The 27199-nt window shown below is 49.5% G+C and overlaps 1 protein-coding gene across 1 annotated transcript; it reads right to left on the reverse strand.

Annotated features, from left to right (window-relative positions):
* Nucleotides 1-3932: 3932 nt before the first annotated feature.
* On the reverse strand, nucleotides 3933-27162 carry MGAT3 (beta-1,4-mannosyl-glycoprotein 4-beta-N-acetylglucosaminyltransferase). The gene is made up of 2 exons (XM_088165287.1): nucleotides 27034-27162; nucleotides 3933-10658 (listed from the first exon to the last, which is right to left on the reverse strand). Exon 2 carries the CDS (start codon nucleotides 10655-10657, stop codon nucleotides 9149-9151), a length of 1509 nt encoding a protein of 502 aa, XP_088021413.1. The 5' UTR covers nucleotide 10658; nucleotides 27034-27162; the 3' UTR covers nucleotides 3933-9148.
* Between the last annotated feature and the right edge of the window lie 37 nt (nucleotides 27163-27199).

Raw genomic sequence — 27199 nt, forward strand, 5'->3', positions numbered from 1 at the left:
CTTCCATCCTGCAGTGCAGGGAACTGCAAACACTGTCAGCAGCGAGTGGTCTCCCGTGTGAAGCAGAGCTGCTGTCCCCATGAGGGGCTGCAGTGGCACTCACTGAGGAGGCTCAGTTTTTTTACCTAACACATTGAAATTGCATCTGTAGTACTTTTACAATTGGTCTGTGCCTACCTTCTCTCCCAGCGTGACTTGTGTTTCTTCAAACAAATTTCCCTGTGGCTGGGTTTGTTGGGGACTTTTCTCATTATTCTCTGACCAGTAAGATTCCATCCCCTGGCCTCCCCCACCCCATTTTTCACTTTGCATCAGCTGCATGCTGCAGGAGGTTTACAGAGCCATTCATGGACCCTGCTTTTGTGGGTGGTGTTGTCCTTGCAATCTTGCATCCCTGTAACAGCCCGTGTTCTGCAGGGGAAGTGTCAGCAGAGAGCAGAGGGCTTGCAGCTGGTGGTACCACCTGCCTGAGCTGAACTGCACATGCTGACCTCAGGCTTTCTTGTGCTCCTTCGCCTGCTGTGTGCTGGGATGAGGCCCTCTCAGCATGAACATGGGATTTTGATTTGTGTAAGGGTTATCTGGACTCCAGCATTAGGTGTGGTTCAGTCCCATGTATGAACACAGACCACCTGAGAAGGGCATGGCTGCTGTACCCTGTTGCTTCTCTTCTTTTTCTAAGAGAAGGCACCTATTGCACACCTTGCCCCATTAAGTCATGGGCCCTTAGATTTATTTCTGTCCCATTTACCTGGTTTTGCCGTGGTCTGACATTCACTTCTGGGCAACAGTTTGAGACAAATGCTTTAAAAACACTGCAAAGCAAAAAGAAGTGGGTAGATGTTTTCTACATTCTTTTATTTTTGTATGTATGCCTGGTTCTTAGTAAGTGTCTGAGGGGGAAAAAGAAGATATATATATATATATATATATAACTGATGATTTGTTGCTCTCTCTTTGGAAAAAGTCCAGACTGTAGAACAGGGCTAAAATGCCAGGAAAGAGTTTGCTGCATAGAGGCAGGCTTATGTTATTTTATTTTATGCATTCCTTGGATAACATATTTTCTTTAATTTCAGATCCTGGAGAAATCATTTTAGATCTTTATTCAGCACAGTTTATTTGCTCTTCTTCTGAGTTTTCCTTATTTTTAGAAAGGTGAAGTGTGTTCCCAAATTAAATCGTTACTGGGATGGACTTCAGCCAAGAGGATCCATGGTTCAAGCCGTAAGGCACAGGAAACACAAGAGTCAAACAATAGAGTTCTATATTGTGTTTCATTTGGCAGGGTGAGGAGAGATATGGCCTTGAAAGATTTGTATTCTTACATAGCTGTAATATATTTTAAAAGACAGTAAGAACTATTTTCACTTCTCACTTTGCTTAAAAAAATAAGCACACACAGAAATGCTGAAAATGTTGGGATTGCCAGATGGTCCTTAGTTCTGGGGATCTCAGAGATGCTTACAGTAACATCCCAAACATTAGCTGAAGAGAGCTGATCCTTTACCTTTTTGCTGATATGCTTGTCCCTGCTGCAGCTTCAAAGGCAGAGCTTGCAGCAGCCTGGCCCCAAGCCAGGGTCCTCAACGAAGCATCCGTGGATTATATTCCTTATTGTCAGCCTCTCACTTCAGTGATCCGGAGCCCCTTCTCTAGCTGGGACAGTTTTACAGCGACAAAGCAAAGCCCTGCAAAGCTCCCAGGGGAAGGTTTGCCTTCAGCACACCCAGGAGCCTTAGGAACACATTGCCACTGCCAGGGAGCAAGAACACGCCTGCCTTTGCCATGGCTGTGGCCAAATCCTCTCCATGGCAGTGCTCTGGAAAGCAGGGCAGCCACTGCCTGCAGCTGTGGGCACGTGAGTATGAAGCCATTTGCTGGTGACACTCTCCAGGGCTGGGGTGACGCTCCCTGGCTGCTCCATGGGCTGCCTGCCAGCCAGCTGGGACCTCACTGCTTCCCCAGCTGAGCTGCTAAAGCTGCAAGATTTAGAAGCATAATATAAAATTGGATTAATACCTGAAAATTAACTGTCCCTGCTAAGCAGCGCATTAAAACATGTCCTTACACAGGGAAGAAATGTATCCCAGCAACAAAAACAAACAGCTGGCAAAATGGGGTCTGGTATCCCCTTTCCAGCTTTCTGAAAGGTGTCTTGAGTTTATAATGAAGTCACTTTGTTTCCAAGCACCCTAGTGTTTGGAAACAGCATGTCCATCCCTTTATCAGCTGGCCGGAGAGGCATCAATAAGGAATCAGCTGGAACCAGCCTCTCTGTAAGCCAGAGACACAGAGTCCCTTGCAGCCTCCCCACCGAGCAGTGTTGCACAGTGCCCAGGAGGAGCACCAGGCATCCATGACAGAGAGCAAGAGCTTGGGAGAAACCACTGACTTCCAGGCAAGTCATGCCAGAGCTCCTCCATGATGCATCACCCCATCTAACACTGCTGGGGTACTGAAATTCTGCAAAGCACCCAGGATCGCTTGGCATCTGATGGCTTGCAGGCTCCTGATTCAATATGGTGCTTAAGGCTCTGTATCCATAGCCAGGATGCACACTGCATTTTTACCAAGATCTCTTCTGTGTGTTGATGGACCCTCTGACATGGTAAATGGGGCTTGTGGCAGGGCCATGTGCTCCCTGCTGCTCCTGCAAAGGAAAGTCTCCACCCCAGACTGGTTTGTCCAAGAGCCAACCCCTCAGAGGCACTTGAAGTTCCTGCAGCAGAAGCTCGTGCTTTCCAGGGAAAAAGGTCTTAAAACCTCACAAGAAACAAAATAAATGCCATTTATGTTACTTTTTAAAGTAATATAAATGTCAGTAAAGATCTTGTGTTAGAGGCAAGAAAAATAACGTGGGAGAACCTTTGACCTAGTCAGCTCTCATTTCTTAAACTGTCTCACTAAATTGCCATTGGTCTATGCTTATAGACTTGTACTTCCCCTCTTGAAAAAATTGGAATTTCAAGCATGCTGGTCATCACCTATTTTTAGATTAAGCCCCTGTTCAGGCACAAAAATACAATGATCACTAAGAATGCTAAAATTCTAAATAGAAAATGTTAATTGTTAATTTTGAGTGGCAGGTTTCTTTCACACCCTTCGTTCCAGAGACAGAAGCAACAGAATTGCATTCAGCAATGCACAGCACAAGCCTCTAGTTTGATGAGACCCTTCCACAAGAGAATTGAAAACATTAGACTTGTATGGATGAAAGAAAGATGAGGGAATTCACTGGAGCTAATAATTATGAGGAAAATAACCTATGATGCTTACAGTCACTATCTCTAAATGGAATCAGGAATGAACCTGAAGCATAAGACACTTATAAAGGTAAAAAAATTAAATAGCTGTGGCTGGCACATGAGCTTGCAAAAGGCCCTTGCCAAAAGCACTGCAGAGGCCAGATGGTTAGGAGGATTTAGAGCAGGACAAGGCTTTGATACCAAGTAATGGGAACAGCCAAAACTACAGCAGACAGGTTTAAAAATAAACCAAAACAAGGAGGTCATGTTCTCTCATGCACCGTGCCAAAAGTCAGCCACCAGAGAAGCTTTTCTGCAGTGGGGAGGTTTCATTTGGGGATCCAGGGTTTACAGGGCTTTACTTGGAAAAATGGATGGATCCAAAGGAGCAAAGATAGTGTCAGGGGACCATTTTATGAAATGCTGCTGGTTCTCACATCCACCAGCTCTTCTGAGAGCCATCATTCCCCACTCATGTGCCTTTACATGTTCATACTCACCTAACATGAAGATTAGATCTGTCATGGGCCTACAAAATCAGGAATCAGTCTCCAGACCAGCTAGGCTCCCCTTCAACCTCCCTTCTTGGGAACAGTGTTCTGCCAAGATAGGAAGCTCCCTCATTCCACTTTCCAGCGGCCCCCCTTGGCCAGGCAATCAAAAATAAAAGCTGTCACACACATCTTGGTTTCCTTTCATACTTTGTAAATTTTTTTAAATTTTTATTCTTATCTCCTCCTTTTAAGCATCCCTTTAAGGGTGAAATGAAATCCAACCATTTACAGAGAAAATGATTTCAGAATGTACATTTGATTTATCCTTACAAAAAGTTCATTATTACTTGCTGTTTATAAATTACAGAGTTGAAAGGAGCTTTGCAGGTGCTCTTATTTTTTCTTTTCTTTTTAGTTTTTGGCAAGTCCACGCATTCTTTTTCCAAAGCAGGGTGTCCTGGAGCTCCTCCAGGAGCAACACCAGCAGTAGGTCCAGGTGGACCCCAGGCTCAGAAGTGCTGCTGGACCACCTCCAGGATGATACTGCATCATCATCCACACAGGCAGGAAAAAACAGTGGTTTGAATTTGAATATTTCAGATCCCTTCTTAATCCATTACCTGTAGTGCCCAAAGCTTTAAAATGTCAGTGTATTGCATTAGAAACAGTTCTTCTTTCTCAATGCTGGATCTGAGCCCCTCCTGCCACTCCCCTTGCCCTCCAGCTCCCCTTCCCTTTCCCCAACAGGAGTGAGTTTGTCCAACATCTCAGAAATCAGAAAGGAGGGGTTTAGGGAGGGTAGGGAGAACACAATGATGGAGGGATACAGGATCCATTCTCCCACTCACTTCCCTCCTTTCTCACCAAGGTTAGAGATCAGTGAAGCCAGGACGAGCCATCCCTTCCCTCTTCACTATCAGTGTTCACTATTGGAACCAGGAGTGACCCTGGACCCATGAATTCACAGTGCAGAGGCATAGCAGCCACAGAGATTGCCAGCAGGAGCTGGGACACAGCAAGAGGGGATACTGAGGAGGGGAAGAGACACCATCCCACAAGGAAAGAGCAAGGCAGGCAGAGGGGAATGAACACCCATTCTGCTCCGACACTCTCCCTCCATGCCAACTCAGCTTCCTTGTTACCTGTCACAGAGACACAGAGTAGGTTGGCCTGGGCAGCACAACAACAAACATCTCAGCAGGACACAGGGATCAGAGAAAACAATAGCAGGCTTGAGCAAGTCATCCTTCATACCAACCACAGGCACAAAGTCACCGTGTCTTTTCTGTCACTTGGGTGTGGCAATACCCCCAGATGGGCAAATATGTCTAACCTGCCCTACTCTGCTTTAGCAAGCTCACCTGCTGCAGGTCCACCAAAGCCCATGTCCTTCCTTTCACTTGGGGCAAAAGAGGAAGAGGTGTTCTCCAGTCCAAAGCCATGCACAGGGCCACCATGTCTTTCTAGGCGGGAAACACAAAGAAAGACAACAAGAGACAGACAGAAAGAAGTGCAAGGCTTGGGTGTGCCACACACTGCTTCACCTGTTTCCTGGCCCCCCTTTTTACCATTTGAAGGTAAAAAAGGTGTTTGGAATGAAAAAGCACAAGGCTGAAGAGGGCTGCAGGAAAAGGCTGGTGATGCATTCCCTCCATCCATTGGACAGTTTGGTCCAAGAGACACAGCAGGATTCACTGCCCACTGTCTGTGGGCTGCAACAACCCACAGACATCAGGCTCTGGTAGTTTGATCCCAGCTCCATCCCAGTGCCAGGACAATGTTCCTGGTCCTTCCCTTCTCAAATCTCAGAAACTGGTTCAGATAAGAGGAAGGAGCTTTAGTGCTCACCTCAGAGTCCAGCACTGGGAAACAAGGATCTGACACAAACCTGCCTCCTGCTTTGCCTTTCTCACCACCTCACACACCTACATAGTTCTGACTTCCCTCTTGTGGCAGTTGCCTGGACGGGTGGCTGTGCCACCAGGAGCTGGCTGCAGAGGTCCCAGCAGGCAGCACAGGCAAGGCTGAGCAGAGGGTAAGCCACCACCTTGGAAAATCACTGTGTGAAAGCCAGCTTAGTAGTGTCTGTTCCCTCCAGGGACAAGAAGGAAGATTTTTAATGACAAGCACTCTAGCTCCCTAAGGATAATAAACACAGGGTTAGCCAGACAAATTAGACAGAAACATTGACTGGTTTGGCCTTAAATCAAAAAATGTTTAAACAATTCTTGAGAAAGAGAAACAAAGAATGCATTTCATCTGCAAAGCCCCTTCCTCCCACTACAACAGAAGTCTAGTTTAAATTTAATTTCCTAAGAATAAGGAAATGAGTAAATCCAGGAGGCAGGCAGGGCAGGAGTTCTGTAGAAGAACCCCAGCATTCCTATTCCAGGAACACCTTCTCCAGCCCAAGGGAGCAGAAGTAAGAGACAAATCAGAGGGAGGAGAACGATGGAGCAAATAATGGAGGAGAGAAGGCAACAGGCTGTACTTCAGGAAAAGGAGAAGCAGATACTGCAGCTGTGGGCTTATCAAACTCCCAAACAAAGGGTGTACCTCAACACTGAAAATATGACTGCTGTGCACTAAAAATCCCCAAGGATGGCCATGAATGGGAAGGGCTGATATTGGAGGAGAGGCTGCTCCCACTGTGGGAGGTAAGGGGGTGCAGCTCCAGCACACGGGAACTTCAGCTCACCTGAAGTGGGGCTCTGGTGCTACCAAAGCACCCACACAAAGACTAGCTTGTCTTTCTCCTCTGTCTCCAGCAAAGCCTGGCACTGGCCTTGTATTATCACTGAGACAAGGCAAAGCCAAAATGTCCAAGAGTGGATCTCAGGCTCCCTTCTCAGAGTAAAAATGAGGAATGGCTTCTTCCTTCCATACTTTTCTGCTGTTGAATTGCATGAGCTGACACACGTGCTCTCCTCCAGCTGCCCCTGGGGAAAGCATCTTCCCCCTGTGCTGTATCCTCAGTGCTATGGCTTTTATCCTGCTCAGTACAGGCTCCTCCTTTCTCAGCTGGGACCTCATCTCTCTATAATCTCCCTACACCTAAGACCTCCACACAGTTGCTCAGTACCAGAACTCCACAACTGTGACAGGAGTTCCTTCTGCTACATCAGTAAGTCTGGACTTAAAAAAGCAACAACTTCCCTTTGGTGGAAGAGCATTCTGCCAAGCAAAGTTTGTCTACCCAGTTCCCAAAGGGGCTTTCTCTGCCTGTGGGGAACATACAACAAAACTGAGAACAGTGATTTTAATGAAACTAAAAATAATAACAAAAAAGAGGTTCCTTCAGTTCTTCTAAGCAGGCATTATGGCATACAACATGTGGAAGGAGCTAAGGTGAACTGCATCTCAATTTGATCAGAAAAAGACATTCATCCTCTTTCTATTCCAGTCTCAACCTTATTAGGTAAGCAAGTGATTTTTGTTGACAATTTTCTCTTCTCTAGAGAGGGGACTAGGAGGAAAAAAGAGAGAGAGAGACATAGGTAGGAATGAAGCACAAGGGTGGCACGTGCTGGGAAACACAGGACCATGGAGCCCTGATGGAATTAAGGGCAATGAAAGCCCTCCTGCTTTAGAACAGCTGGCCAGAAGTGTCACACTTCTTTGTGCCAATGCCTTTCTCTTTATTCTCCTCCATAAGATTTGTTTGGAACATGAGTCAGTCTTTCCACTGAAAGGCTAAGAGAGCAAGTTCATTATGTTTTTCACCCTCTGCCCACTGCGACCCAGGCTCTGGGCACCTTGTCAAGCCATCTGCTAAGGGAGGGTAGTGGTAAGGGTGGAGACAAGAATTTGCCTCCACAGTGAGCTGAACAATCCAATACAACAGCAGGCCAGATCCTCACTGCTCATGCCTGAGCAGACACCAGCCCAAACAGCTGCAACTAGCACCCTCCTAAATCCCTTGCCCTCTCCATGGTCTTGTGTGCATGGCCCAGGCTGCAGATGTGGGCTGAACACACTCTGGATTGCACAGTAGTCCTAAAACAGTCTACTGGTCCCAGGGAGAAGCTGCCCATGGCCCATTTCTTCATGAGCTCCCTCACACCCTAAGTGCAGACAGACAGATCCAGCGCCTTGATAGGCTTTGTTTGCCCACAATCAGAACTTTGCCCTTCATCTTCTCCCTTTTATTACCCCACGGTAAGTAAGAAGGAGTAGCCAGCATGTGCAAGCAGCAGCCCTGCTACAGGCACAGCCTGCAGGGCTCTAGAGGCAGCCAGAGAAGCATTGAACAGTCCCACATGTGTAGCCTTGCTATGCAGAGCCGATGCTGTGCCTGCTCTGGTCCTCACCTCTGAATTGCCCAAGAAGTCATCCATGCCAACACTGAGATCACAGCTTCTAGATCCCAACGTTTTCTGAAAGTACACACAGCCAAGCCCCACTATGCCCTCTTCCCTCCCCCAATACTGGTAACGAACAGCAAGGTGCACACAAAATCCATGCACGTGAGCACTCATGCACACAGGCAACCATGCACTTGCAAACATACACTCCCACCATCTGACTGCGTCCCCTGCAGCTTATCCCAGCCCCAACAGAAACATGTACTGCAAGGAAGATGCTTTGGCTTCTCTAGGACAAGTCCATGCAGTGTTGTGGAGGCAGGGGGGAAAAATGAACACAAAAAACCTTCAAAACCCAGCTTTCCCCTCTGGCTCCTATCTCTCTGCTCCAGGATTGGTATAGTACTGGGGCAAGATCCAGCCCAGGATAGAATGCATTAAGTCTGTGCAAGGGGCTGCATCTTGAGAAGGACACCCTGGAAGCAAAGGATTGCTCTTCCCCAAAATACCCTTTGAATATAGAGGTATTAAAAAAAAAAAAAAAAAAAGCAGCATACTGAGATGCTTGTGCACATTCACTCATCCAAAAAATGCCAGTGACACACATCTGCACACGCAACCACTCACAAGAGTTTGTGCCTGCTGACTCACACACTCACTGAATAGCCCAGGCTTGCATCTATACTTGCTCCAATCCACAAAGGATGAGAGTGGATGGGAACAGCTGCCTTCTCTCCCCATGGGACCCTCTCAGCCTCCCCCAGAGGAACATCAGCCAGCTGGCTGCAGAGATTCTCTGCAGCCAGCAGGAGAGGTTCAGAAGATGCAAGGAAGTCTTTATGCTACTACAGAAGAGGTCCTCAACATCTCCCTTCCTCCTGTCCAGGCCTCCCTTCATGTGACAGGAATTTGGGTTCCCAGGCATCACCCTGGGATGAAGGGAAGAACAGGAAGCGAGGGAGGGAGGGAGGAGACCCCAGAAAAATGGCACACCCTGCCCATAAACAAAGGAAACAAAAGAAAAGGAACAGACAAAAACACCTGACTCTTTCCCTTTGTTGTGAAGTTCTGATTTCCTACCCGAGCCTGAGCCTCGGTGGCCTCACCCAGCGCCCTCCACCTTTCGGTAGGGGTTCTCCAACAAGTAGCGGAACCGCTGGTAGTTCTTGAGCAGGTACTTGGGAGCATACATCTGCTCCTTGGGGTCAGCAGGGGGATACTCCTGCATAGTACCATCAAACCAGCCACCAGTCCGGATCAGCTCCCGGATATAATTGAGGTCTCGTTTATCCTCATAGTCACCCCAGCGGGGAAAGTCCCCGTTCTGGGCTGACACCAGTTTGAAGTAGATCCCCTCTGGGGTGAAACACCAGGAGCAGTGCCAGCCAGCAAAGTGGAGGGGGCTGCCCAGTGACCACTGCACCAGGATGTGTCCCGTGCTGTTCTCATACTGCCGAAACCCCGGCATGGTGTAGTAGTCACGGCGTCGCAAACGTATCCCGTCGGTAGCGTAGACAGCCTGGAGCATCCCCATGGTGCAGCCCGAGACCACCTCCAAGGTGCCTGGTTGCTTCCAGAAGAAGCCATAGAGCGACTTGCGCATGTGAAAGGCGAAGGGCTCCGTCCAGCCATCGTAGAGCTTGAGGAAGAGCACGCCATCACGGGCCGGGATCTCATCAGCATCATCGATGATGAAGACGTCGTCCGGGCGCAGGTTGCGGAGGCGAGAGACGCCATCCCGGGTGAGGAAGGTTCGCAGGTAATCGTCAGCAATCCAGCCGTCCTGGCGGCCGCCGGGGGGGAAGTGGTCCAGGAAAACGTAGAGCACCTTGTGGCGGATGTAGTCGAAGGAGCCGTTGAGGAGCATCTCGCGGAACTTGAGGGGCCGCGGCTCTCCGTAGGCTGTGAAGTTGGACTCGCACACCACGAAAGCATCCACCACATCTCCCAGCTCATGGAAGCGGACATCCAGCAGGTCAAACTCGTGGTTGACGTTGATGGCGTTGATGACCCGCCGAGGGACCTCTCGCGGCACGAGGCGGTCCTTGGTGGGAAGGTTGGAGTACTGGACCACGGTGGGGACCCCGCAGCTGGGGCCGTGCCAGCCCGGCAGACACACACATTCCACCCACTTGCGCCGCTTGGTTCCGCCAGCGCTCAGCGGCTTCCGAGCCGGCCGCCCTGAGGCTGCGCCATCCGCCCGCTCCTCCTGCCGGCCTCCCACGGGGGGCTTCTCCAACACCTTGGTGCCTGGTTTAAAGCAAATGCCGCCAGCTTTGGTACGGACAAAGTATTCCGTCGAGTCTTCTGGCAGCGCGAACTCAGCCTTGTGCAGCTCTTCGCTGGCTCTGCTGGGAGACAGGGGCTGGAGCAAGGGGGAGTGGGAGTACAGGGGTGTGCGGAGGAACTCTGCACCCCCGGGCTCAGGGCTGACCTGAGGCGTGACGGGGGCATTGTTCCAGAAGAAGCTGGAGACGAGGTTGGGACTAAGTGAAGCCAGCTCCCTGGGGAAGGTGACATAGGACAGGGCCTTGAGGAAGTGCAAGAAGGAGATGAGGCAGAGACCAGCCATGCAGAGAGTCAGAAAGAGTTTATGGCGTCTCATCTTCATCCTGTGGAAGAGCCATGAAAAGCAAAGTCACATTCAATAGTTACTGAGGTGCAAAAAGTTTACTGTTAGAAAAACAGGTTGGGGAAAGCATGGAATGCTGGTCCAAATTCAGCAGGCATCTTTAGAGACTTGACTCCAAGAACTACACTCCCACCCCTTGCCATCTTCAGTGAGCCTTTTGCTTCAGCTGGGTTATACCAACATGAACCTCTGCTAGATCAGCCTCATAAACCCACAAGACAAAATAAAGACAAAAGACAAGAAAGGCACTGGCGATGGGGTAGAAAGATAGGAAATCCAGAATAACAGGAATTCATGATCTAGTGAACTCACCACACTTGGCAGATTTGTCCCTATTCACCAATGGAAATTAAATTAATGTAAACCTCCTCAGAGGTGCATCACCAGAGGGTTGGGGGAAAATGAAGAGAGCAGAGAGCAGGAAGGGTGAGAGAGCTGAAAAATGGTTGAAGCATGACTGGTGCAAGAAAGGCAGTTTTAAAGGACCAAGATCATTAGTCAGACTGCCAAAGGCAGCCTGCACTCTCTAGATCCTTTCAGTGTTTGTTCAACACACACCCTAAAAAACCACCCTTGTTCTTAGGAAATACTACCTAAGTTCACATGGAGGACAGGAAAACAAAAAATAAAATTAAGAACCTGTCACATTTACTCTTCTCCCACCTGTGATTCTCAAGTACACTGTATCTCCATATGTTGTCACTTGCTTTTTACTTTCTGTGGACCAGATGCTGAGGTTTTTCTGCATCTGGATCAAGGTGACAAAAATAAATGCCTAGCTGTCTCTGCTGGTAATACTGTGCCATCATGATAGATCCACGTCAGACAAGGAAGAAGCCAGCAGTGCAGAGCCCTTCCCTCCAAACATGAAATATTGCCTTCATCCTCCCCTCCTCAACCTCCCCTCCTCCAGCCCAGGCAGGGAACACAGAGCTGCTGTCAGGCAGAGAAGTGATTGAAGACTACAATTCAGAGAAAAAAACAAAACAAACAAAACAAAACAAAAAAAACCCTAATCTCTCAGTGCTTCACCAAGGAAAACTAGAAAAGTTTATCTGCTGTTTAGGGAAAGGCAAGTTGGGGTAAAAGTGGGTATGGGAAAGAGGTCATCCAAAAGTAGTTTTCAAGGCAGAGGCTGTCCTGGAGCATGACACCCTTCCTGCAGTGACAGACAGATGCAGAGATCCCCATGTATGTGACACGTACCACTTGACTCCCTCCACATGCTCCATTCCGGTGGTTCTCACCCTGCCACAGTCTTCCCTTCTGGGGCCAAAGTTCCTGAGCGGCACCATCACTTATAAAGGTTCCACCTGGCACACGGTGGTGCCAGCAACGCCTTCACTGGGGGCAGTCCCTGCTCTGGGGGTCATGGGGGAGCTGCTCCACACCACCAGTCCCACAGGTTGACACGTGGGCACCCAACCCGCTCCTGCCACTTCAAAGGGTGTTAGGTAAAATACAGCACAATGTGTTTAGTATTAAATCCTCAGGTTAATTAGTAAAGTGAAAAGCCATAAAGCATTTAGACACATGGCAACTGCCCAAAGGAAAACATATTTGGCTTTCCACAGATGGCTCTGACATGGACTTTGGTAGAGGGGCTGTCGACAGTTATACCTTACAGCTCAGCAACAGTGTTTCTAGACATTTGGAAGCCACTATCCACTGACATTGTCCCCAGTGCTCAGGTGACAGGGGAAGGAGTCCCAGGTTAAGCTCTAACTGAAGGAGTGCAAGCCTGAAGTTGGTGGAAAAGTTACAGCATAGCCATGGGAGGGGAAAAACTTGAAAGAAAAATAAACAAGGAAAAAGGAGAGAGAGCTTGATTCTATTGGTTAATGTTTAGTAGGGGTTTTGATATACTTTGCCACAACACAAGTCAGCGGCAGGGCAGGGTGCTCTGGGCACCACTGGGAGACCATCTCATCAGGCACATAGAAAAGGAGGAAATGGTTCTCCTCAAGGGGCTGCACCACGGCAGACCCTCGCCTCCAGCACTCCTCCACCTCAGCTCCACAGCCCGACCTCCCACGCCTGGTCATGGCTCAGCTGGTGGGGCATCACCTTTGTAGAGGCCCAGCCATTAAGGGGCTGGATATTCTTCTGTTAAAAGCCATAAAAGATCATCTTGGGGCTTGCTGTCAAGCTTTCTTCATAGGGTCAAAGCAAAGGGCTGTAGAAAACCCCATGAGCACAGGGCTCTTTCTATCATGATCTTTTTTTTCTTAAGGTTCTGTTAATATCTTGCAGAAGCAGTGAGATCACTTGTAAGGTAGAGGAATATTCAGTGCCTTTTCCTTGCACATCAGCAGTCTTCAGTCTGTCTTGAAGTGTAGAGAAGAGAAGAGCACAAGGAAGCCAAAAGCCCACTAAATTAGCAGTGACTGGGTGTCAGTAGAAAGTGTACCTCACTGGTAAATGAGTACAGCTTTCTCCAGTCAGGTGTCCTGTGACTTCTCCAAGGCATTACTTCCAGCCATCAGGCTGCTCTCTCAGGCACTGAATCCCAGGCAAGATGAACAGCTGACCTGCTCCAATACAGCAACCCCAATGAGTGCCAGGTAATGCTGGTTTTGCTCCAGTTCCTACAGGACACACAGATGCAGGGCACACGGCTTCCTCTGGGCCGGCTGAAGACAAGTGCTGAAGGTATCACACGAGGCACATCATCTTCTCAGATGGCTGTGATGCTCTGCATGCCACAGTAAATTCCCAGACAAAAAGCCATAACTCTTGACATTCAACAAAATGCTCTGCCTTCTGAGATGTAGCACGCCATGTCAACATAGCAGGATGCATGGCTTTAGGAAGCAAAGCACATTTTCCTCACTTGACACTTGCATACATCAGTATCTGCCAGGCTCAGCATATGGCTCTGCAGCTCTTCACCCAGGGGCACAATGAGGTCTGGGCAGGGCTGCACTGGGTTGTTGTGCACAGCTCTGCCCAGCTGCTCTTCCAAGCAAGCTGGCCCTGCAGGACCCTCTGCTGTTCCGCTGCTGACACGGCCCAGGAGGCAACTTTCACTGCTCAGCTGGTTTTGTTAGGGAGTGGGAACACAACCCCATTTCCTAACCCCTCCTGGAAGAGGGGAAGCAAAACAGCAAGGTGTGTCCTTTTCAAAAATCTCTTCCCTGGGAACCACCTTCATTCTCACATGCCAGGGATTCTTCTGCTGGGGCGTGGAGAACACTCATGCACCCTTGGGTGAGCCAAGACACTAAATACCATCATGGATCCCTTCCCATATCCTCTGATCAGCCCTGCTGTGAAAGACGTGTCTGGTGACAGCCAGCTGGAGACAAAAGCCAGCAAGGGAGGATTACCCACCCTCCCCATCCAAAACGTTTAGAGGTGGTAGAAATGAGAAGGGAGGTACCAGTCAGGGAGACATCTCAGAAGAGCCCAGCTGCTCCAACATAAAGCAGCTATCAATGACCAGGAACACAGAAAAGAGCAAGAAGAGGTATTTCCCTTCTGACAATTTTGACTGAGGAAGGGGGGGGAAAAAGTCAACTTGATCTCTGGGAGAGTGATCAAGTTGCTGTCAGGTTAAAAACAGCAGCAAGAAAAGCTTTAATGTTCAAGTATAAGAAAAAGCCTGAAGTAGTATGGACAGTCAGCTCCATTAAGACAAAGCTCTTTAGGGAACGCACAGTTATAAACTGCTTCAGCAACACTCAGTCCTGGAGAGACAAGCTGAAAGCTTCTTTTTGTAAGGGGTCCCTTTGATATTTCCTTACTTTAAGTTCTGTCTCTACCATGCAGAGGAAGTGCTTTCAGAAAAGGAGGAAAGCTAGAATTGCTATGCACATGAGTTATCCCCAGGCACCTGTTACCATTTTAGTGACCAGTTGATTTATACCATCCTGAAATAATATACTTATTTTTCAAGAAGCCAGAGAGAAAGACATGCACCGGTAAGAGCTGGTTGCTGGTACAGGCAATTCCATCTTGTTAGACTCCTTAGACCTCTCCCATGGTTACAAAGAAAAAACAGCTGTGGAGAACAAGTCAGAGCAGAAGCTTCTGGTTTTCCCCTGATACCAAAACGCTCATCTTCTCTGCCTAAAGTTATTCCATAACACTCATGCAGTAACATATTTGCAGATCACTCAGACAGTTCAACACAAAGCAACAATTCAAATCAGAATTGCTTTCACATGGCAGATTGAAAACCCAGTACCCTCCACTCCACACGGAGGGCCCAACTCTGCTCCAGCTAGACACAAACAGAACAGGCTCCACATTTCTGGAGTACTAAGTCTACCTGCCATCCCCAAGCATAGGAACAAAGCAGGCATCAGAGCCACAGCACCTCTAAACATTCTAAAAGTCTCAAGTTAGTTTTGTCCTGCAAACAGTCACAGAAGGAGAAACCATAAAATTTAGTATTAGTCAACAACTAAAACAAGCTCAGGGACAGCAGGACTGCACTTTGCTTAAGGGTAGGAAAAGAAGATTATCTGCTATTGCAGGAAAATCTGAGAGAAGCAGGATGTACCAGAAGGTAGCTGAGGCTCAGCATCTCTCACATGAAGGATGCCACAGTGTTTTCAAGGACTGCAAGCTACAAGGACGTCAGCAAGAAGCTCTGGCAGTCACAGCACAAGGTGGTTTGAATGTAAGCAGGTCCATATCGGCTTCCTTTCAAGTTCCAAGGACAGAATAAAACATTCTTCTGTGTCCTTCATCAAGAGCTGCTGCCCACAGCACTAATGCAAAACAGCAATACCTCACACTCCACGTTTCCTTTGCGGCCTTGGGGCAACCGACCCCAAGGTGCCACTGACTCGGTGCCAGCCCAAACAGCTGGATTGAGCCATCCAGCACAGCCACTCTCCAAGCAAGGTCAGGCTGAGGGAGAGCAAGGCTCTGTCCTAAGCACCTCCCCTCCATTTCTGCAGACAGATAATAAGAGTGGTAAGGGAACCACTCAACAGCGTGCCACCGTAACCTCCATTTGCCTCCCAGAGCTGCCATCCACACACCAGTAACAGGTCTTGTCAAGTCATAAAGAAAACCAGATTGAGGAAAAAAGATGGCTAAAGGGTGAATCTACACAAAACTAGGGTTTGAGGTCAGACAGGGAAGGGTGACAGCACAGCACAAAGAAAGGCACTGTCTTCCCCTTCCCAGGGCAGACAGGCACATGATGTATATGTCAACCACAAGCCTCCAGATTGCGTGCAAGACCTTGCTAAGTCTCAACAGACCTGCAGTATCTACAATAAAAAAACAAAAACAACCAAATCAAGTATCTTTTATGCATTCCTCTAGGAGACCCAAGTTCTCCACACCAGTAGCTACTATCTGCTGCACACAGAAACTAAGATGGATGCAACACAAAGCCTCCAGCTTTTTAAGGGCTGTGGCTGCTCACCTCTGCAAGCACAGTATCTTCAGAACCCACACTTCCCATGGGCTTTCGTTGCTTCAACTGTTTTCCCAATTGTCTTGTCCTGTCCTTCAGTGGACTAAGCCTTGGTTATTTTAGATGCTACACCTCCAGTCACAGCAAGACAGCTGCACACTGTGGGACAAAGCAGCTCTTAACCCTCCATACAGAACATATGGGACCCGGAGACAAAGGGGTCTTTGCTGACAGGATTTTGTCTCAAAAATCTTCCAGAAGCCAGCAGAGCAGACCAACCAGACCAACATCTGAACACCTTCAGAGTCCATTAGAAAACCGTCCACTCAAACAGACTGTTCTTACTGTAGTGACCATATTACTAATAGCAGCATAATTATATAATTCTCCAACCCTAGTTTCAAAGATCTCAGAAAAGACTAGAAAACTCTAGTGGAATCCAGTAACGGCCTACAAGACACCAATTTAATTTTATCCAAGAAGTACTTGGACGTCACAAGGGTGCAGTACTGCATGCTAAAGAAAAATAAGCTGGATTTCCAACTCCACTGAAATCTATCAAATATTCTTCTCCGTATCCTTCAGATATGCTGGGCTCCCTTGTAGCTAATCTTCTCTCTCCAGCTAAATCCAGTCTCACCATAGGAATTTCCACTGCTTCAGAGATGCTTCTGCACACTCTAATCCTTCAGAGGCTCTCAGAAGCTGCACCTTTAATTTCTTAGCATCACTAGTCTGAGAGCTCTTCCCGCTATAAGAGAAGCAGCACCTCTCTCCCTCACTTATATGCCTGATGTCCTGGGAGGACTCTTCCCTCAACCCTGCTTATTGCCTCCCCAAAACATCTGGTTCCACGAAGTCTGCTGTGATGGCCCTGGAGATTGCATCAGCACTTGGCTCCAAGGTTGGGCCTCTCTGCACATCAGAGGGCGAGCTGAGGCACTGCTCACTGCACTCACCCAGGATGCAAGAAAAACACGGGACTGCTCCAACTGCACAGCAGTCAGTCACTGCCAGATAGAGCTGCTTAGGTCTCCTGGTATCTTACAGGGCAGGAATACTCCATCATGTGGAACAGGAAAGGGAAAAGGGACAACACTGCACAAAAAAGCAAACTTACATCATCAGACAGACCATGGGGTAATCAAACAAATATGCAAGATCTCCCTTTTGAGGCCTTGCAAAGAGGGACAGGTCAAAATCAAATCATGCTTTCAGAGACTTCAAGTGAGGCATGTAATAACACAGGCTGTTGTGTCAGAGGCTCTCCCCCCTCACTCACCACCATCACAGCTTACCCATCCCTCAGTTGTCAGTTGTATGAATTCAAGCTGTCAATCACATGAAAGGCTGCTTTTACAGCCATATCAGCAGCAGATCTAACTGGGTTAAAAATAAACTTGGAAGAAAACGCCTAGGCATGGGAACAAGCAGCTGACCAGCAGAAACTTTCTAAATCATTTTACCAGTTCACCTCTGATCAAAACATGTAGATGTAGCTACATCCTCAAACACTCACAATCATAAAACTGTAGGCACTGTTCAACTACCCAAATCTTCAACAAAGCCCCCAGTCCAACCACCATGAGCTCACTAATTCTTCCCAGCAGCATCAGAGAAGGAGCACATCTCAAGGAGGGAACTGGAAGAACCAGCAGCAGCAGGCAACTGCTTTCAATGTAGATCCTGGCAGGCACTCCACACAGGCCAAGCAAGTGGAGTACAAGCCACGGATCCTGAGAACAGCTCCAAGATGAACAGTCCAGATGCTGCGCAGACCCGCGGGTCCATGGGTGAAGACACGTGGCAGACACGCCAGGTCAGGCACACAAACCCTGCGCAAAGGGAGGCAGGGGCTGAGTCACAGCCCAAGCAACAGGGAGATGCAGGTTGAACAGCCAGGAGGAAGGTGAAGTGTGTGCCCTCTGGGCCCAGAGCAAGGCACTTAAAAGAGGAAAGAGGCAAGAAACACTCGATGCCATGGTGATGGGTGAAGTGCACAGACCCACGCAGGCAGAGAAACCACATTAACTCCTGCTATTTTTGAGCGGGTGGCAGTTGTTTGCGCATCCCCAGCATAAAGGCTCTCCAAGATGGATCGAGGAGTGGAATAATTAAACCCCAGGAAGACAATAAATAAGAGAGGCTATGGAATAGCAGCAAGATCCCAGTGACCAGGAGAAGAGCTAGCCCTCCATCCCCACCCTCTTTTCTCCTCCATCCATCACCAACGACTTGGGGTTTGGCAGTGTGCTCACTTTCCCACAGTAGCCGATCTATTACTGTTTGGAAGAGCCTCTTCCTTCCCCTCCTCCCCCTCCTTTTCAGGCCACAGGGGTCCTGCTTGGCAGCCCCCGGATCCCCCTCTACTCTGAATGTCTGGTGACCAGCCAATCCCATGCAAAGAGCATTAACCCCTTTCCACCAGGAACAGCCGGAGAAATCTGACTCCATGCTGAGAGGTTTCTCTAGGGTGTTTCTCCCTCCTTCTCTCCTCCCCTTCCCCAACCCCCGCTGCTCATTCTCTTGCCTTTCCCCCCTGCTTTCCTTTCATTTCTTAAAAACTAACTCCAGCCCAGAGAGTGTCACATCTTCCCGAGAGTGTTACACAAGCCCATGGGAATTTTTCTTGGACCACGAACAGACCCTTATTTATTTGTCTCTTCTGCCTTTGTTCTTCATTTCCTCTTTCAAGACTTAGGCAAGACCTCGACACAGTGCAGCCTGGATCCCCCGCTGCCACTTCACTTTGTTATTATTTTCGGAAAGAAAGTGCTGATAGGCAGAGAGCTCTTCAATGCCTTGCCCCAAGGCAGGAAAAAGCCAGCCCAGACTCCCACCTCTGGGGTGGACAAAGAGCATGAGCTCAGGGGCTCTGGCTTGCAGAGACAACCCCCTGCTTGTGTTATCCTGATTGCAGCACTGCAGCCCCTTGGATTAAATCTCCACGAATCAATTCTGCAGCCACGGCTCTATGCCGATAACAGGCATATGGTACCACGAAGAGGGGCAGTTTCCCAGAATGAAATCAAAAGCCTCCTAATGCACTTAACTCAGGGTCACATAAATCTCCCTTCTGCCTCCCACAGACAACTGGATCTTGTGTACAGGCATTGCAGCAGGCCTGGGTCTCAACAATATGTTTACTACTTCTGCACAAACATTCCCTTTCACTAAGCAATGCAGTACCCTGATCTCCCGATTAATCCAAGCAGAAAGAACTGGGAGCACGTCTATGGGGAAAGAAGGAGAAAGTTTGTCTTTATCACCAAAATCAAACGCTATTCTGGACCTCACACAGATTTGGGGATCACTTGCATTCAATTCTTCCTTTAGGTTGCCTTATTTCTTGAGAAGGATGAGGAAGAATTTTGTGTTTAGCCAGATGGTAATGCCCTTGACAAGAGGTAAAACCATTTGATGAAATAATGGGGTTTTTTTTCAGACTGATGAGACCAGGAACCAGGCCAAGGCAAGGTGGGACAGCACAGCTTGTCCAGGGAACATACAGTGATTACCTGTCCAATTTTGCCCCAAATGCAAAAGCCACAAGTGGATACTGTGCAAATAAAAAACAGGGAAGTTGAGCATTTTTGCTCAACAGTACAACAGACAGAGCAGTTTACTACCACAATCACTTGATTACAGGCCAAGTTTCTTTCTCCACCCTCAGCCCTTTTTCCTTCCCTTTCAGGTCTTCAGTAACGCAAACACTTCTATTGAACTGTGTTTCTGAGAAGTCAGCTGCCATAGACAGGTCAAAAAGAAAGGAAAGGAGAAAGACAGAACTTATGAGCAAGCACATTATGAAAATTGGTTATGAACAAGAAGGATGTGTAGGAGGGCAGCTGTGGTCATGTTGAAGTCAAGAGGACAAGCAGGGCAGAAGCAGGACAGCCCACCCGTGTGGTCAACAACCTGCCACAGTGAGGCAGAGGGACAAAGGGCATTAAGCTCATAAATAGCTGGGCTACCCAGCTCATCTTCATCATGTTCCACTGCTGCAAGAAAGAGCCTGTAACAAACTGCCCCAGTCTGCCTCTGCCCTCAGTTGGTTTCTCTTCAGGGTTTAATCACTGAGAAGTGATGGGAATTTCAGCTGCACGGTTCACTACTCAACCACCTGATCTACCCAGTGCTCAGGTCCTGATGATCTTGTGTAAAGTCCAATCGACCGTGTCATGACAAATCTAAAAAACACTTTGGCAAGACAAGATGGGCCTTTGAAAGAAGAAAAATGCTTTCAAGCATCTAAATATTTTAGAGAACAGTCCAGAAGATCCCTGCCCCTGATCCACACCACATCACTGTAATTGAGTGAGGGACCAAATCCACACAGCAGAGTGATTGTCTCCAGCTTGTCACAGTCTCTTTACTGCAAAGACAACCCTCTGAACTTGGGAACCTCTCACACAGTCCCAAGCCACAGAGATGCTCAGCAGTATCTCACACCTGAGTGATGCAGAAACCAAAACCTCATTTTCAGGGCAGTTCAGCTGCACAGGCAAACAAACACAGGCACAAAGGAAGCCCACAGCACTTCCTCATCACTAAGTGATAGACTCTGGATGCCTGACAAACTCCCCTTCCCTCCCCCACCAGTGCTCACGGGAAGAAGACTCTGTTCCAGAGCACAACTGCACTATAAATAATTCAAGAGACTATTAAATTATGCAAAAGCAATCCCATCGTCCCCCCTGGCCAAGCTGAATGCAGGTGTGGTCAATCCTTCCTCCAGAAGTTGCTGCTAGATGGGGATTCTGAGGCCACAGAGGCTTTGTGCCAATAGCACATATCTGAGAGCACACTGGCCACTTGCTCACGGCCAGGCTTGCAGCGAGCAATGACACGAGAGGAGGTATCTGGGGACACGAGGCTGATGGGGAGACAGCAGCTCCTTTAACCCACCTCTTCTCCAGAGACCTCACATGGCCCCAGGAGCAAATTTAGAAAATCGTGTCCCCTTCAAGCAAGGCTGCTCAGTAGCTCTTGCTTCCATGGATTGGATTAGCTGGCAAAAGCTGCAGCTGGACACCATTGGCACAGCAAGGCAGGGAAGAAAGGACTGCTGAGGCAGGTGGGAAGGAGAAAAGGGAACAAAAATCTCCAGAGTGGTAAAGAAAGAAGAGTTTTGCTAACACAAATAACATACAGCAAAGGCTGAGCTGAAAGCAGAGAGAAACATGGTCAGTTCTGCTGCCCCAATCTTCTGCCTTCGGGAGATCCTGCCCCCCCCCGAATATCAGGGCTTCCAAAGTTTCCCTTGGAAATGGGGTCATTAAGCAGCAAAGTGAAGCTCACGCTGATCACTCCAGGGCACTGCTCTCCTCATTTACCCTGCCCTTTGCTCTGCCTCAGAGCCAGCCCTCATGCTACCAGCTCCATGAAAACACAACTTCCTCACACACAGTGAGCATCATGCACACTCTCAGCCCCTACAGCCAAATCCTTCTGCCAAAACCCTACCTTTCCTAGCTGCTGCAGCCTCCAAGATCTGTCTGTGCCCAGCCTGCACTGGCCTCCATCCTGCTCCTTTTCCCTGCTGCCCAGCTAGAGGTACCTGTGTTAGACGAAGGAAGAACTGAAAGCACTACCATAGCCCTTTCTTCAGCCTCAGCACAACCAGCTTAAAATCTCAGGGCTCTAGTTTACCTTCCCCCTCTTAAAGGGCTCAGCATCTAGGAGAGACACTCTCTTTCATGACTCTTTGCCCTGCTGTCTCCCTGGCTTTCTGTTCAGTTCTGTATCTGCACGCCAGGACAGGGACACCTGTGCTTAGATCACAGGTTTCACAGCCGTGAGCCGCTATGCAGCACTGCATTGATGATTTGCATTAGTCTCTCAGGTGTTCTCCAAACCTGCTTGCTGCAGCTTTGCCATCATGCAAGAGACATGCAGCAATATCCCAAGATAAAAATTACCCCAAGGCCTTGAAGAGAGCACAGAGTTTGAGTCTACCCATTAACCCTAGCCCAACCTGCATAGATTTACACACCAAGGGGAAAACGACACTCTGAGGGAAAAACAGCAGGGAGCTGGGATTATAGATTAGGCAGCAGATCAAGAAGGAAACAATATCCACGGTGAAAAGAGCTGCAGAACCCAGCCAGTGACTAGAAAACTATCGATAAGCCCTGGCTCAGCACCCACACTCAGCTGTTCTCCAGGATTTCCGAGACAGCAGCAAAGAAAGCACAGGAAGTGTGGCACTTTGGCTGCTGCTCTCCTGACAAACCTGCATTTGCCACTGGGCACAGCACAGCCTTGCTCCATGCCTCAGTTTCCCTGCCTGGGAAATGTGAGAGACTTTTCTACTCTGGGTAAGGGCTTACCTAATTAAAAGAAGCTTAATAGGTTGCTTCAAGGTCCTCAGAGAGAAATTCTGTCAAAATGCAAGACAGAGATGATCCTCAGGAAAAAGGAGAAGCCCCCTCTGCTTTTCTTTCTTCCAGCCAGCCACATCCACTTCTCCTCATCTCTCCTCTTGCTTGCAATTTGTGCATTACAGACCAAAAAAGACTTCTGGCAATGCTCAGTGTGGTCATACCCCACAGCCACGGCTGATGTTTTGGAAAAAGCCTATTTAGATACAGACCTGAGCATTCCCCTAGCTGGGGCAACAAGGAACCTTAGCTGAGGTCACCAAGCTGCCTATTCAGCTCAGGGGGTTATCTCAGTACAAAAGGCCAAAGCCCCAACAGCGAGCAGCTCACATAACTTTTGCTGTCCTAAAGCAGGAAATAATCACTTCCAAAATCACAACTCTATAACAAGTCCTTGCTGTTTGTAAGGCAGCCAGCTCCCTTCACGCTGCTTCTTCCCTCAGCCTGCCTGATGAAACCTCGAAGTGCTGCACTCCCTTTCAACTATCAGCTCTACTGAGCAAGTTTCTGAGCACAAAAATACACCCGCTCTGCTACAGGTGTTCAGAGGTCTGAAGAGCAGGCAGTACCTGTTGTTCTTCAGAAAGAGCTTTGGGACATAAAGGGTCTGCATGCCAAGGAAAACAAAGAAGTCAGAAAAAAAAAAGGTAAAGAAATCATGTTTCTGCCTTCCTCAGAAGTGCAGCCGGAGTTTATTCCGCAGGGATACAAGCATAGTGCTTTTCTAAATCCTACACCACTGCTCCAGCACACAGCATTTCTTTTCACCTTTCCCTGGAGAAGGGGGAGCTCACCAGCTCTGTGACAGCAACTCTCGCCCTGGTCAAGCAGCTCGTCCTAGCACCCCACCCAGCATGGCTGCTGTGGCACACCCCAGTCCCTGCAAGTCACTCACCTCATGCTATCAGAGTGCCCCAAACTGACCCAAAACTGCCCACAGTGCCAGGCCTGGCCCCTCCATGCAGCTCTGTCATGGCTCCTCAAGGCCAGCCTGCATCACTGACTCAACACCACAGTTCACATGTGCACTGCAAATATATCACCACCTTTCCAAGAACATCCAGGATGGGGAACACCAGGCATTCCTAAGACACTCCCCACATCCCCCTATATTGCACTGTCCCATGTGCCTGCCTTCCCCAAATTTCAGATCCCACTGTAATGTTTCATTGTAGTGTCCTGATGGCATTTTGTGCTGGGAAGTGCAGCCTGACTTTTTCTGCAGAACTGATGGGTGACAGTAACAGAAAACACGTGGGCACAACTACTCACACTTCTCTGCTTCTGTAGTCAGGGCTGGTAACATGAACCAGCCCTTTGAGACACCTCCACTGACCTAAAGTCATGAAGGCATCTCTTGTGCCAGTCAGTACGCCCTCTGCCTTACTCTCTGCCAGAGTTACTGACAGCTGTACCAGTCTTCGTTAGCACCACCTCCTCCAGCTACATCCCACTGATTGGGTCACAGATTCCAACAATGTACAAAGGGCTCATTTTAGAGCAACTAACCCCACCTAAAACTTAATCGGCCGTTAGGAATGAATGCTGGCCCAGCTTGCCCCATCTATCCATCACCAAACTCCCCCACTTCCTTCCTTCACCTTTATGATCCAGTAGAGAGGCTGGGGGGTGTAGGGGTGTCAATTTGTGATAGCAGGTGCACCTTAGAGATGCTGTTCTCAAGAGAGGAGGGAGCTCAGACACAGCAAGCTGAAAACTCAGCTATAAACCCTTCCACGAGACAGTTTATCTCTGCTTGCTTATCATAGCAGGTCAAAGCAAGAGAGGTACAGAGAGAAACTTGTCTATCCTAAGGTGCCCTTCACATACTGAACATGCACAACAACATCTATGTGCACTGCCCTGAACAACTGCCCTACCCATGACTGCTTACATTTATTACATTTAAATGCTCCACATTTACTGGAGGCATAAACTCAGCAAAAGTGCCTGTGTTCCATGGTAAGTGCATCCAGCAGGACCCGTGTGCATTGCTACACACACCCAGCAAACAGCCACCCACATTTGTCACACAACACAAGCATCCCTTAGAGGCATGCAGTAAGCATGTTACACCAATCTGGCAGGCCCCAGTGTCACACTGCACTTAGCCAGTTGTGCGTGGGAGAAGGAGGAGAAAGGTAAACACACAAAGCGCATGGGAAACTCACAAGTACACAAACCTCACAGGTACGCTCCTCAGGCAAACACACCAAGTGCGTCTGTGCCTGCCATGTGCCTGGCCAAGGTTCAATGGGCTCTGTGCTCACTGTGCAGCCCCAGCAAGCCCCCAGACCACCTATTTCTGTCTCATGTTGGGCACAAGTGCTCCAGGTAAGGTGGGCACCCACTGAAGCTAACATTCCTGCAAGTACACCAATTTTCCACCTGCTCTTCTTGACCTCCTTGCTAAGGCAACCTCTGCGTGCCTCAAAGGCAACTCTTTCCAATCTTACCAGCATTTTCAGAACGGGAGGAAAGCAGGCAGGCAACTCAGCCACCAAAACCACTCTGGAAACAGCGTGGAGGGCACCTCCAATGGAGATGAGCCACAGCAGCACTTAAGACCAAAGGTATGCTAGCCAAAAGGCAGCAGCCAGGCAAGAAAACACACCTGCAGCTAGCCAGAATCCATCCCCTCTCCTGAGGATATAATTGCCATATCCAGGGCATTAATAAACGAGCTATGCAGGTATAAATGAGTCCTCGAAGGGAGGAATGCTATGCCTTGCAGTGGATTGCTTACCCCTACTGCAAAATCACCTGAGGGTATAGAGGAGCTATAAATCTTTGAGGGACTTTTACAACATGCAGTAGAAGAGCCACAACTTCACTCCTCTTCTGCAGTTTGCAATGGCTTTCATTCAATTTTTGTTTTATAGTACTACAGGGAGACTGGAGACTCCCTCCCCAGGAGTAGCTCAAAAGACTGCTCTTCTCCCATTCTAGCTTGGTGGACATGTTCTCAGCACTACTACTAGGGCAGAAACAAGCGCAGGTGCCAGAGCTGCGTTTAGGGGGGGCTTCAGAAACTGGAGGTTTGCTGGAGTGTAGGGACACCCATAGTCCTCCCTCTTCTCAGAGATGTCTCTCCATTGCCTGAGGGTCAAGCAATGAATGATAGATCCTGCTTGACTTCTGCCCTTCTCTGAGAAGTTCTGCTGCTGCCTTCTCTGGCAGCAGCCAGGCTGCAGCAACAGAAACTTGCAAGCGCTTTCTAAATTGCAGGTACCAGCTGGACTTAAACACCACTGCTGCAAGTGGGACCCACAGAGCACAAGAGACACCCTTTGGGGAAGGAACTTGAAAAGTTCCTGCTGACTCACACCCTGCCGGGGTGAGGGATACAGAAGCAAGACTACGCAGGAATTTGAAATTCAGTTTGCACAGGCTTGGAGGCTCCTGATGACTCAAGTCATATTTGTTAGCAGGGGTACCACCGAGTGTTTTCACAGGCTTGAACTTCCCACTCGAGAGATTTGGAATTGACTGGAGGGTTGTTCTATAGGAGGAGAGGTGCTCAGCACCCAAACTATGTTCTGGAGACAGGGCAAGCACGCTCCTGACCCACAGTCTGCCCTAGGGTACAAAGGAGAAACACAAGATCCCAGCATAATTTCTGGGAAATAGGCAGGGTTCCCGTGCGACCCAGGTCCCTCCCGAGGAAACGCAGCGTGTGGAAACCCCCGAAGGAAAACCAGGCGCTGAGGCACCGAGAGAAGCCTCTCTCCATCCCGCACGACGCTCCCTCCCTCACTGAGCTGTCTGAGGAAGGCTGGACCTGCAGCAGATGCCGTGCTCCCCATCAACCTTGCCACAGTCGCGCCGGGAGCGAAACTCTCACAAGGACTGGGGTACCCCAGACTGTGTCACTCCGGCAGGACACACAGCTATTCCAGCCCACAAACAGCCCGAGAGCCCTGCAGGAGCGGGGAGAACTTGGGTGCCCGCGTCCCTGTACGGCCAGCCCTGAACGGAGGAACTGCAGCTATCTGACACGGAGACACAGCAGGGCAGAAGGGACGTTTGACGGTACACATTTATTTGTATGGATGTTTTCCCTCCCACGCACGCACTCCTGTTACTCCTTCTCGCTTGCTGCAGGCTTGGCACGCATCCCCAGCCCGTGCCCTCCTCGCAAGCCGAGCCCGGGCAGCAGATGGGCCTTCGCTGCAGTGCCCCGGCCGGAGGGAGGGTGCCTCCATCCCCGGCGAGCCCTCCGCTGCGGGCAGGGGGCTGGCAGCATCACCTCCCTCCTCCCCACAGCCGATGCTCCCTAGCAGGGGATGCCGGGATTATGGGGGGGGAGGTGGGGAGGAGGGGGGGGAAGAGAATAAAAAAATAGCACTAATATAAATAAATAAGGAGCGCAAAGGTGGGGGCTCGGTGGGGGAAGCCTCTCCGGCAGCGCTCGCATGACGCCGCACCCCCGGGCCAAGGCACAACTTGCAGGTGGCGACAGCGGCGGGGGGGACGGAGCGATGGGGGTCCCGCCGCTGCCGCTGCCCGCAGCCCCGGGGCGGCTCCCCCGGGGCGCGCTCTGCCCGCCGCCCCAGCCCGGCTGCCCCAGCCCCGCTGCCCGCTCGCTCACTCACCCCCGGCCGGCGCAGTGTCGGTGCCCGCCGGGCCCCCGGCGGGGCGAGGCTGCCGCTCGCCCCCAGCCCGCCCGCCGCCCCCCGGCATGGCTCGGCGCCGGCCGCGGCGAGCCGAGGCGAGAGGCGAGCCCGGAGCCCGCAGCCCCCCGCCGCCTTCCTCCGCCTT

This window comes from Sturnus vulgaris, chromosome 5, assembly GCF_052056855.1.
Source record: "Sturnus vulgaris isolate bStuVul1 chromosome 5, bStuVul1.hap1, whole genome shotgun sequence".
NCBI classification, from domain to species: domain Eukaryota; kingdom Metazoa; phylum Chordata; class Aves; order Passeriformes; family Sturnidae; genus Sturnus; species Sturnus vulgaris.

What these genes read in the sequence shown, in the direction of transcription:
- MGAT3 (XM_088165287.1), bottom strand. Translation starts at nt 10,657, where the DNA reads ATGAAGATGAGACGCCATAAACTCTTTCTGACTCTCTGCATGGCTGGT.